This window comes from Mustela putorius, unplaced genomic scaffold, assembly GCF_011764305.1.
Source record: "Mustela putorius furo isolate JIRA1106 unplaced genomic scaffold, ASM1176430v1.1 tig00537295_pilon_pilon_pilon, whole genome shotgun sequence".
Classification (NCBI taxonomy): Eukaryota; Metazoa; Chordata; class Mammalia; order Carnivora; family Mustelidae; genus Mustela; species Mustela putorius.
Window position 1 is genome coordinate 674501 of NW_025422433.1, and position 12826 is coordinate 687326.

General features: G+C 40.6%; 1 protein-coding gene across 1 annotated transcript; it reads left to right on the top strand.

Annotated features, from left to right (window-relative positions):
* Positions 1 to 253: 253 nt before the first annotated feature.
* On the top strand, positions 254 to 1198 carry LOC101671241 (olfactory receptor 2W1-like). Its single transcript, XM_004779991.2, has one exon. The coding sequence runs from the start codon at positions 254 to 256 to the stop codon at positions 1196 to 1198; it is 945 nt and encodes a 314-aa protein (XP_004780048.2).
* The last annotated feature ends 11628 nt before the right edge of the window (positions 1199 to 12826 follow it).

Here is a 12826-nt window from a genome sequence, read left to right on the forward strand (position 1 = left end):
TCTCAATACTTTACAATTCAGTGTGATTGGATTTGCCATATTATTTTTAAAACCACTCTGGTTATGAGTAAACAGAGAGGCTTTGGGCAAGGAGCACAAGGAGAGTCTTAACAGAGGTGGTCCAAATGGGAGAGAGCACACAAACAACTGAACTGGGGATACTCATGATAAGCTACATGGCAAGCTATTTCTGCCTAGGGCTGATGCTATTGTGATTACCACGATCTTGTCTCCTAGACTTTCCTAAGGAGCCATGGACACAAACAATGGAAGTTCCACCACAGATTTCATCCTGCTGGGCTTTTCTGATCGGCCCCAATTTGAACCCATTATCTCTGGGGTGGTCTTCATCTTCTATATTGTGACTCTGGTAGGAAACACAACCATCATTCTGGTATCTTACCTAGACACCCAGCTCCATACGCCCATGTATTTCTTCTTATCCAATTTGTCTTTTTTGGATCTCTGCTATGCGACAAGCATTATCCCCCAGATGCTGGTAAATCTATGGGGCCCAACAAAGTCTATTACGTATGGAGGGTGTGTGCTCCAATTCTTCTTTGCCCTTGACCTGGGAGCCACTGAATGTCTTCTCTTGGCTGTGATGGCCTATGACCGCTATGCTGCTGTCTGCCAACCTCTTCACTACACAGTCATAATGCACCCTCAGCTTTGCCAGAATATGGTGCTCACTGCCTGGTTAGGTGGTCTTGGAAGTGCGTTAATTCTTTGCTCCCTGACTTTGAAATTACCAAGATGTGGCCACCGGGTGGTGGATAATTTTTTCTGTGAGATGCCAGCATTGATCAAGATGGCTTGTGTACACTCAAAAATAATGGAGATCATTGTCTTTGCTCTCGGGGTGATATTTCTTCTAGTACCTCTATCACTAATTCTCATCTCATATGGAGTTATCACTCAAGCAGTCGTGAGGATCAAGTCAGCAGCAAGGTGGAGTAAGGTCCTTAATACATGTGGCTCCCACCTCACAGTAGTAACTCTGTTTTATGGAACACTCATTTACATGTACATGAAGCCACAGAATAGCACATCCCAAGATGAGGGGAAGTTCCTTACTCTCTTTTACACAATCATCACACCCACTCTTAACCCTCTGATCTATACATTAAGAAACAAAGATGTAAAGAGCGCAGTAAAGAGAATACTGTCTGTGGAGAAATGGTCAACCAAGCCATGAGTTAGTTGGAAGAGAGCTAAGGAAATAATATTGACCTTTACCAAAAGATGTATTGATTCATTTATGCAAAGAGCATTTATTGGGTGTTTATTGGGTACCAAGAATTGTACTAGGTACTGGCTTTGTAAATCAGTAGAAGCAGACAGAAACTGTAAGGAGAGAGATGGTCAATTCATACACTTAAAAAGCTTCAAGACTAATCAGGGCTACAGATAAGTAAACATAACTATGAGATGTGATTAGGTACAGTAACAAATATTAAGAAAATATTTCACAGGGAAATTTATTTTAAGATTCACAGGACACTGATTACTTCTTCTAAGACTTAACACTTTTATGGAAAATAACACACCCTTGAGGCACCTGATACACCAGCAGGGCTTTGTGCTGGAGATCAGATAAGCACTGATACCCACTCTATCTTACGGCTTCTAGTTTTAACTAGGCACAAGGCCACCATATCACATTTCTGCCTACCACATTTCTGAACCTGGCTTCCCCCAATACAATGCCAGAGATTCAATGTGTGTAACTCCTGAGTTATCTTCTCAAACACGAAACCATTTATTCTCACTCTTCCCCCACCCCTTCCTCTTGGCTGGAATGTGAATGTGAAGAGTATCTAGCTTTACCAAACCCTAAGAGGGAATGAAATGATAAGATGGAAACAGAGCCACCCACCAAGAGAGGAATGCCTCCAGAATAATATAGGGGGAAGCTATATTGTTTAATATTAATTAAGCCACTCTGCTTTGGGATCTATTAGAGTAGCTTAACTTGAACCCTCCATGGCCTGATAAGGAGTTTGGTATTTCCATAAGGTACTATGATCCTTGGGCCAGCAGCAACACCACACTTGGTCCCGTATCAAAAATGCATACTCTTGGGCCCACCTCAGACCTACTGACCAGCTATCCAAGGATGGATCCAGCAACTGATTTTTTTGAGATTTTATCTATGTATTTATTTCATAGAGAGACAGTGAGAACGGGAACACAAGCAGGGGGAGTGGGAGAGGGAGAAGCAGGTTTCCCACTGGGCAGGGAGCCTCATGTGGGGCTCGATCCCAGGAACCTGGGATCATGACCTGATGTTTAATGACTGAGTCACACAGGTATGTCCCCACCCACCCACCTACCCCACCCCCAGCAGCAACTGATATTTTTAACAAACACTACAGGTGATCAGGATAAAGTCTGAGAACTACTATAATACAGAATAGGGAGATGTTGGGTTCTAAACAGAAAATTAACATAGTTTTATGGATTTTAATTGATTTCCTCCCCATACACCTGTGAAAGGGGGTGGATAATGGTTTTTCTAGGCTCTTATAAGAGAAATAAAGGAAATGAGGCGTTTCCTCTAAATGAAATCACTATAAAAGGGTGTTCTTTATTTAATACTATCCTCTTGCTATCTTGTTTAATAATATTCTTTGTTTTGTTGAATTATGGCGTCAGTAATGGTAATTTTCTGGTAAGGGACTTGATTTAACAAAATAAAAATTTAGCAATCTCATATTAGTTTCCCCATTTTTTTTACTTGTTTTTAGTGGTATATACATTCTAACTCTGAGAAGCTCTATGCTGAAGAGAAAACTATTCCCCCTCTCTACAAATCAACCATTTCAGAATTGGAAATTCTGTCTGCATGTGAGAGTCCTCACATTGTCGGTGACCTTGCTTTGTGATTACAAGGCCAAATAAGCCACAATCTACCTGGAGTGTGTGGGTGGGGTTCTGAGGTGTATAGGGGTTAATGTTCTTTTCTCTTCTATTCTCAATCTTTGTGGTTCCCACATTCCACAGGGAAAACACATTATAACTTTACTTTAAACATTTGATTCCTCATTGAACACTACATTAAAAACTAATGATATACTGTATGGTGGCTAACTGAACGTAATAAAAATGAAATAAAATAAAAATTTTAGGCTGCAAAAAAATTAAAAATTTTAAAATTTTAAAAATAAACATTCATTGTGTATATATACCACATCTTCTTGATCCATTCATCTGTTGATGGACATCTAGGTTCTTTCCATAGTTTGGCTATTGTGGACATTGCTGCTATAAACATTCGGGTGCATGTGTCCCTTTGGATCACTACATTTGTATCTTTAGGGTAAATACCCAATAGTGCACACAATGGAATACTATGCAGCCATCAAAAGAAATGAAATCTTGCCATTTGCGACAACATGGATGGAACTAGAGCGTATCATGCTTAGCGAAATAAGTCAAGCAGAGAAAGACAACTATCATATGATCTCCCTGATATGAGGAAGTGGTGATGCAACATGGGGGCTTAAGTGGGTAGAAGAATAAATGAAACAAGATGGGATTGGGAGGGAGACAAACCATAAGTGACTCTTAATCTCACAAAACAAACTGAGGGTTGCCGGGGGGAGGGGGTTTGGGAGAAGGGGGTGGGCTTATGGACATTGGGGAGGGTATGTGATTTGGTGAGTGCTGTGAAGTGTGTAAACCTGGTGATTCACAGACCTGTAGCCCTGGGGATAAAAATATATGTTTATAAAAAATAAAAAAATTAAAAAAAAAAATAAAAAATTAAAAAAATAATAAATAAAAAAAAAAAACTTAACTACAAAAAAAAAAATAAATAAAAATAAACATTCAATTCCTTTCTGCAGGTAACTTTAAAATAGCCAGGTGTGTAAGCCTTAATAATAATAAGGAATCTGAGAGAGGGTGATGATATCCAAAGACAGGAAGCCCTAGAGACAATGTAACATTTATGGTGTTGCAAGGACTTTCTTTGGAGAACATTTAGAATGGTGACACTGTGGACAATGGAAATGAGCATCAAGTTTTGTGAAAAAAGCTCACCCCCAGGGCGCCTGGGTGGCTCAGTGGGTTAAGCCGCTGCCTTCGGCTCAGGTCATGATCTCAGGGTCCTGGGATCGAGTCCCGCATCGGGCTCTCTGCTCTTCAGGGAACCTGCTTCTCTCTCTCTTTCTCTCTCTCTCTGCCTGCCTCTCCATCTACTTGTGATCTCTCTATGTCAAATAAAGAAATAAAAATCTTAAAAAAAAAAAAAAAGCTCACCCCCAATCTTAGTAAACTAGCGATGTATCACTTACAAACCTTTTACTCAACTCTTAAATCAGTTGCTATCTTACTTTAGGAGAGATATCCTTACAAATTTCATCAATCTATCTTGTGAATTCCCTTCAAAACCTACACTGGCATTATCCTTTTCTGTGCTAGAGGAAAAGGCACTAGTGAGCTTTTCAACAACATAGAACCTCTTATTCATGTGTGATTTTACCGTGTCTAATTTGGCTTCCTAAATGATTCCATATTCAGTAAATGTCTGGATAATGATTAAGTGAACAAAGAGGTTTTTTTAATAAATATACATGAAAATATTCTTATTCTACAGAATATGACAAATGTTCATTGGGTAATGAATACTGGAGCTGCACCTTCAGGCTTTTAACATTTAGGACATTTGCAATACCTGACACCTAAGAAAAGGGAAGTATAGTATAGTTTTTTCTTTTACCTGCATAATAATATAGAATCTATATAATAATATAGAATGAGTGTTTATCTGGGCATGACAAAAACAGAAAGAATAAAACAAAAAGTTTCTCATCATCTCATAATGTAGAAATCATGACTGCACACTTTTTAGTTAATTTCATTTTAAAATATTCCCTTCCATACTAAAGTTTGGGTCATGCTGAGTAGCTGATTTATTTCTCCCAATGTGTACATTTACATCAGATGACTCACACCCAAGGGAGAAAAACTTGACTCCTAGAAGAGTAGGAAAACATCTCAGTTGATTGGTGGCCCTCCAAAGACCACTGTATGTGAACAGACACACCATGTAACTGATGTGAGAAGGTCACTGGGAGAAAGATGCTGACAATGACAAGACTGGAAAAACAATGTCTTCGTGTTATAGCACATGCTTGTCCCTGTCTGCAAAGAGACTGAGCTCTCCCCAGGGACAAAATGATGGATGAGGAAACATACCCAGGCTCTAGCACCCGAGGAAGGTATGAATGGTCTTCTAGGTTAGTGACTAACACCTTGCATTCAATGATGGCCTCAGCTAATCAAGGTCAAATGTTAGAGACTCCTTGGTATTCTACATAAAAAGCTTGATAACATAATGTATTATCAAGAATTTGGGGAAACAGAAACCTCAGCTTTTCCTGATTGTGATAGTGATCTGCTGCCACTTAAGTACTCTCTAAAGAAATAAACTGCCCTGCTGCAAATGACAGACATAGGCTGAAAATCCCTTACCCACAATTCTGAATTTAACCAGTTTGGAAAACTGAAAATGTTCATAATGTTGTTGGAAGCAAATGTAGTAGATGAGTCCTAAATAGGTATGAGGCTACTTCTGCTCTTTCAGTTCTGGTGTTTTAAAAAGTCAGATTTTTTTTTTTTCCAAGGCAAGATGGCAGAGGAGTGAGGGGCTCCGTTTCGACTGGTCTCCTGAATTTAGCTGGATATCTTCCAAGCCAGTCTGAACTCCCATGAAATCAGCCTGACATGTAAGAATCTATGTCCTGGATCTCTACAGGGGCAGAGGATCTTCCATGCAGAGGTACAAAGAACAGAGTTGTGATTGCGGGGACAGATACCAGAGGCTAAACAGAAGGGGGAGGGGCCTTCAGAAGCTACCCATTGGAAGTAAAATAAATCCCCAGTGCAAAAACGTCCTGCACCTGGGAACAAACGGTGGGACCCAGGCAGCCGCTCATGTGGACCTATGCCTACAGACATGGGGGGTGCTGTTGCTGCAGCCGCCACCCACAGCCACTCATACCAGGATTGCTTGTGGTTTTGAGGCACAGGGGCAGAGACAAGCAGGGGCCTGGGTGAACCACTGAGAGATCACCGGGGGCAGGCGCCACCTGTGGGAGGCTGCAGTTTTCAGCGGCCCTTACAGAGGAGGAGACTGTATTCTGGAGGGTTCAGAGAGGAATAGACTGGGCTCCTCTCCTCTGGGGCAGAGGTCTGGGGCAGATATTTTCCTTTGTTCTGACCCTCTGAAAAGGTGCAAAAAAAACTGCCAGAGGACCAAAGCCCAAAAAACCGGTTTGCACAGAGCTCAGCCCCTGGACAGGGGGCAGGGAACTCACCCAAACAGGACCAGCTGAAAAACAAGGCAGCAGGTCCCTCCTGCAGAAGACAAGCTGAAAGAACAAGAAGACAACAACCACAGGGTCCCCATAAAACTGTAAAACTCCAACACCAGAGGAAAACAGTATATTAAGCTCCCAGGTTGCCTCACAGACTGTATATTTCTTAGATACAACTTTTTTTTAATTTTTTTTCAGTGTTACAAGATTCATTGTTTATGCACCAAACCCAGTGCCTCGTGCAATTCTTTCTCATGTTTTTTCTCCTTTTTACCTACTTACCATTTCAACTGATGTTTTTTTTTTTTTAATTTTTTATTTTTTATAAACATATATTTTTATCCCCAGGGGTACAGGTCTGTGAATCACCAGGTTTACACACTTCACAGCACTCACCAAAGCACATACCCTCCCCAATGTCCATAATCCCACCCCCTTCTCCCAAACCCCCTCCCCCCGGCAACCCTCAGTTTGTTTTGTGAGATTAAGAGTCACTTATGGTTTGTCTCCCTCCCAATCCCATCTTGTTTCATTTATTCTTCTTCTACCCACTTAAGCCTCCATGTTGCATCACCACTTCCTCATATCAGGGAGATCATATGATAGTTGTCTTTCTCTGCTTGACTTATTTCGCTAAGCATGATACGCTCTAGTTCCATCCATGTTGTTGCAAATGGCAAGATTTCATTTCTTTTGATGGCTGCATAGTATTCCATTGTGTATATATACCACATCTTCTTGATCCATTCATCTGTTGATGGACATCTAAGTTCTTTCCATAGTTTGGCTATTGTGGACATTGCTGCTATAAACATTCGGGTGCACGTGCCCCTTTGGATCACTACGTTTGTATCTTTAGGGTAAATACCCAGTAGTGCAATTGCTGGGTCATAGGGCAGTTCTATTTTCAACATTTTGAGGAACCTCCATGCTGTTTTCCAGAGCGGCTGCACCAGCTTGCATTCCCACCAACAGTGTAGGAGGGTTCCCCTTTCTCCGCATCCTCGCCAGCATCTGTCATTTCCTGACTTTCAACTGATGTTTAATATAACATATTCCATAGTAACTTTTTATTTTTTTCATAGTAACTTTTTAAGTCCTACTGTTGCACACATATCATTTTTCTTTTTCTTTTTTCTACATGTATAGATATAAGCTTCAATGTAGTCCTTCTTTCCCTTTTCAGTACTCCCTCTCTCTATATATACCAGTTTAATGTCCCTGTACCTCTGGGAAGTAGTGTTCTCTAACAAAGAGAACAAAATACATTCAGGAAGAACTGAAACACCCTATCTCACCCACATTAGGAGATTATAGCCTCCCCTCCCCCCACCCCTCTTTTTTCTTGTAATTAAACTTGATAAGTGTGGGAAGCCATGCAGAAGCTTGAGATATGAGCCAAACCAGGCCCTGACTTGCGCCTCCCTGACATTAAGGGGTTAAGCAACCTCAGCAATGGAAAGGTTGAGTAGTGCTGAGAAAGGGTCTGTGCTGTGAGTCCCATGATCGCCTACATGACTACCCATTGGGGTTTATCAGGAACAGGATAATGCAGGCCTAAGTCCTAAATCCATGACCGGACTTTGCTGTTCTTGCATGGGCCATAAAATGCACCTGGCGCCCTTCTTCAGTTCCTTCATCAATAGGGATCTTATCTATAAGTAAGCAACATGCTGGCATCAGGATGTCTGCCTGTTTAACCTAAGGGAACTGGTAAACAAGAGCCTGAAGAAACTATTTTTGGTATGTGGTGGGCGGTTAGTCTCCCCTAAGTGTTTCTACTTTCTATATATTCGTGCACACTTCGTAATAAAGTTGGCACTGTTTGGACATCATCCACTGTGTCCCTCCTGTCCCCATCTCTTTACATCTCATTTTTGTCTCACCATCGTCTTACGCTCTCAACCCTGGCCATGTTGTCATGCCAGCTGTGACAGATAAGTATTATTCTTGGAGAGGATGTGGAGAAAGGGGAACCCTCTTACACTGCTGGTGGGAAAGCAAGTTGGTTCAGCCACTTTGGAAAACAGTATGGCACTTCCTCAAGAAATTAAAAATAGAGCTTCCCTATGACCCTGCAATTGCACTACTGGGTATCTACCCCAAAGATACAGATGTAGTGAAAAGAAGGGCCATCTGTACCCCAATGTTCATAGCATCAATGGCCACGGTCACCAAACTGCGGAAAGAACCAAGATGCCCTTCAATGGATGAATGGATAAGGAAAATGTGGTCCATATACACTATGGAGTATTGTGTAAGAGGGTTCCCCTTTCTCCACATCCTCTCCAACACATGTTGTTTCCTGTTTTGTTAATTTTGGCCATTCTAACTGGTGTAAGGTGATATCTCAATGTGGTTTTAATTTGAATCTCCCTGAGGGCTAGTGATGATGAACATTTTTTCATGTGTCTGATAGCCATTTGTATGTCTTCATTGGAGAAGTATCTGTTCATATCTTCTGCCCATTTTTTGATGTTTGCCTGTTTTGTGTGTGTTGAGTTTGAGGAGTTCATTATAGATCCTGGATATCAACCTTTTGTCTGTACTGTCATTTGCAAAGATCTTCTCCCATTCTGTGGGTTGCCTCTTTGTTTTTTTGACTGTTTCCTTTGCTGTGCAGAAGTTTTTGATCTTGATGAAGTCCCAAAAGTTTATTTTCGCTTTTGTTTCCTTTGCCTTTGGAGACATACCTTGAAAGAAGTTGCTGTGGCTGATATAGAAGAGATTACTGCCTATGGTCTCCTCTAGGATTCTGATGGATTCCTGTCTCACGTTGAGGTCTTTTATCCATTTTGAGTTTATCTTTGTGTACGGTGTAAGAGAATGGTCGAGTTTCATTCTTCTACATATAGTTGTCCAGTTTTCCCAGCACCATTTATTGAAGAGACTGTCTTTTTTCCACTGTATATTTTTTCCTGTTTTGTCAAAGATTAATTGACCATAGAGTTGAGGGTCCATATCTGGGCTCTCTACTCTGTTCCACTGGTCTATGTGTCTGTTTTTATGCCAGTACCATGCTGTCTTGGTGATCACAGCTTTGTAATAAAGCTTGAAATCAGGTAACGTGATGCCCCCAGCTTTATTTTTGTTTTTAAAAATTTCCTCAGTGATTCGGGGTCTCTTCTGATTCCATACAAATTTTAGGATTATTTGCTCCAGCTCTTTGAAGAATGCCGGTGGAATTTTTATCGGAATGGCATTAAAAGTATATATTGCTCAAGGCAGTATAGACATTTTAACAATGTTTATTCTTCCAATCCAAGAGCATGGAATGGTCTTCCATCTATTTGTGTCTTCTTCAATTTCTTTCATGAGTGTTCTGTAGTTCCTCGAGCACAGATCCTTTACCTCTTTGGTTAGGTTTATTCCCAGGTATCTTATGGTTCTTGGTGCTATAGTAAATGGAATCGATTCTCTAATTCCCCTTTCTGTATTTTCATTGTTAGTGTATAAGAAAGCCACTGATTTATGCACATTGACTTTGTATCCTGCCACATTACTGAATTGCTGTATGAGTTCTAGTAGTTTGGGGGTGGAGTCTTTTGGGTTTTCCATATAAAGAATCATGTCTTCTGTGAAGAGAGTGAGTTTGACTTCTTCATTACCAATTTGGATACCTTTTATTTCTCTTTGTTGTCTGATTGCTATTGCTAGGACTTCTAATACTATGTTGAACAAGAGTGGTGAAAGTGAGCATCCTTGTCTTGTTCCTGATCTCAACGGGAAGGCTGCAAGCTTTTTCCCATTGAGGATGATATTTGCTGTAGGTCTTTCATAGATAGATTTGATGAGGTTCAGGAATGTTCCCTCTACCCCTATACTTTGAAGCGTTTTAATCAGGAACGGATGTTGGATTTTGTCAAATGCTTTTTCTGCATCAATTGAGAGGACCATGTGGTTCTTCTCTCCTCTCATATTGTGCCTCCATCAGAAAGGATGAATACCCAACTTTTGTAGCAACATGGACGGGACTGGAAGAGATTATGCTGAGTGAAATAAGTCAAGCAGAGAGTCAAGTATCATATGGTTTCATTTATTTGTGGAGCATAACAAATAGCATGGAGGACAAAGGGAGATGGAAGAGAAGGGAGTTGAGGGAAACTGGAAGAGGAGGTGAACCATGAGAGACTATGGACTCTGAAAAACAACCTGAGGGTCTTGAAGGGGGCGGGGGGTGGGAAGTTGGGGGAACCAGGTGGTGAGTATTAGAGGGGGAACGGATTGCATGGAGCACTGGGTGTGGTGCAACAACAATGAATACTGTTACACTGAAAAGAAATAAAAAAATTTTTTTTAAAAGTATTACTCTTGGGTTTCATTTTGGCTGGGTTTTCTTGGTGGTGGCTTCTAATCACTCTGAATTTTCCCAGGGTGCACTTTGTCTGGATTGTGGTTGATTTTTTTTTTTGCACTTTTTTTTTCATTTATTTATTTTCAGCATAACAGTATCATTATTTTTTCATTTTTGACTCTGTATGTTCCCTTACCCACCCCTCAAAAGAATGACTAGGAGGAAGAACTCCCAACAAAGAAAAGAACCAGATACAATGGCCTCCCCACACACTTAATGGACATGGATATAAGCAAGACAGCAGAAACAACAGGGTAACAGTTATGAAGACAATAGCTAGGATGGAGAAAACCATTAACGGCAACATAGATTCTCTAAGGACACAAATGAGAGATGATCAGGCTGAACTTAAAAATGCTATGAATGAGATGCAATCTAAACTAGATACTCTAACAGCTAGGGTAGAAGAACAAATTAGTGATCTAAAAGACAAACTGACAGAAAGGAAAGAACAGGAGGAGGCCTGGAAAAACCAGCTTAAAATCTGTGAAAACAGAATTAGAGAAATAAATGGCACCATGAAACATTCCAATGTCAAAATTATTGGGATCCCTGACAGGGTGGGGAAAGAAGTCTAGAAAATATATTTGAGCAAACTGTAGCAGCAAACTTCCCCAATCTGGGGAATGAAACAAGCATTCATGTTCTAGAGACAGAGAGGACTCCTCACAAGAAGATCAAAAAGAAATACCAATGCCCCAGCATGTAATAGTTAAACTCACAAATCTTAGAACAAGGAAGCCATCTTTTTTTTTTAAGATTTTATTTATTTATTTGACAGACAGAGATCACAAGTAGGCAAAGAGGCAGGCATAGAGAGAGAGAGGGAAGCAGGCTCCCTGCTGAGCAGAGAGCCCGATGCGGGACTTGATCCCAGGACCCTCAGATCATGACCTGAGCCGAAGGCAGCAGCTTAACCCACTGAGTCACCCAGGCGCCCACAAGGAAGCCATCTTAAGGGCAGTTAGAGGGAAGAGAACTCTTCCATAGAGAGGGAAGAATATCAGAATAATGTCAGACCTGTCCACAGAGACCTGGCAAGCCAGAAAGGTCAGACAAGACATATTCAGGGTACTAAATGAGAATAACATGCAGCCAAGAATACTTTATCTGGCAAGGCTGCCATTCAGCATGGATGAGAGATAAAGAGCTTCCAGGACGGGCAGAAACCAAAAGAATATGTGACCACTAAGTCAGACCCTTAAGAACTATTAAGGGAAGGGGGGCTTCTATAAAAGGAGAAAAACCCCAAGAGTGATATGAAACAGAAATTTACAGAGACAATCTATAGAAAAAAAGACTTCTCAAGCAACATGATGACAATAAAATCATATCTTTCAATAATCACTCTCAATGTGAATGGCTAAATGCTCCTGTAAAACAGCACAGGGTTGCAGATTGAATAAAAAGACAGCTGTCCATATGCTGTCTATGAGAGACTTATTTTGAACCTACAGATACATCTGGACTGAAAGTGAAGGGATGGAGAACCATCTTTCATGCCAACAGATCTCAAAAGAAAGTTGAGGGAGCAATTCTCATCAGACAAAGTAGATTTTAAGCTAAAGATACAGAAGGACACTGTATCATTATTAAAGGATCTATCCAACAAGAGGATCTAAAAATTGTAAATATCTGTAAATACCCCACAACAAAGGACCAGCCAACTACATAAGACAACTGTTAACCAAAATAAAGACGTTGATATTGGTAATAATACATTAATGTAGGAGACCTAAACACTCCACTCTCAGCAATGGACAGATCATCTAAGCAGAAAAACAACAAAGAAGCAAGAGCTTTGAATGACACACTCGACCAGATGGATCTCATAGATATAACAATAACACCCTGAACAACATAATACTTATTCTTCTCAAGCACACATGCAACTTTCTCCAGAACAGACCACATACTGGGTCACAAATCAGGACTCAAACAATACCAAAAGATTAAGAATATTCCCTGCATATTCTCAAACCACAGTGCTTTGAAACTGGAACTCAATCACAATAAGAAGTTTGGAAGGAATTCAAACACTTGGAAGTTAAGACCATCCTGCTCAAGAATGTTTGGATCAACCATGAAATCAAAGAAGAAGTTAAACAATTCATGGAAACCAATGAGAACAAAAACACATCGGTCT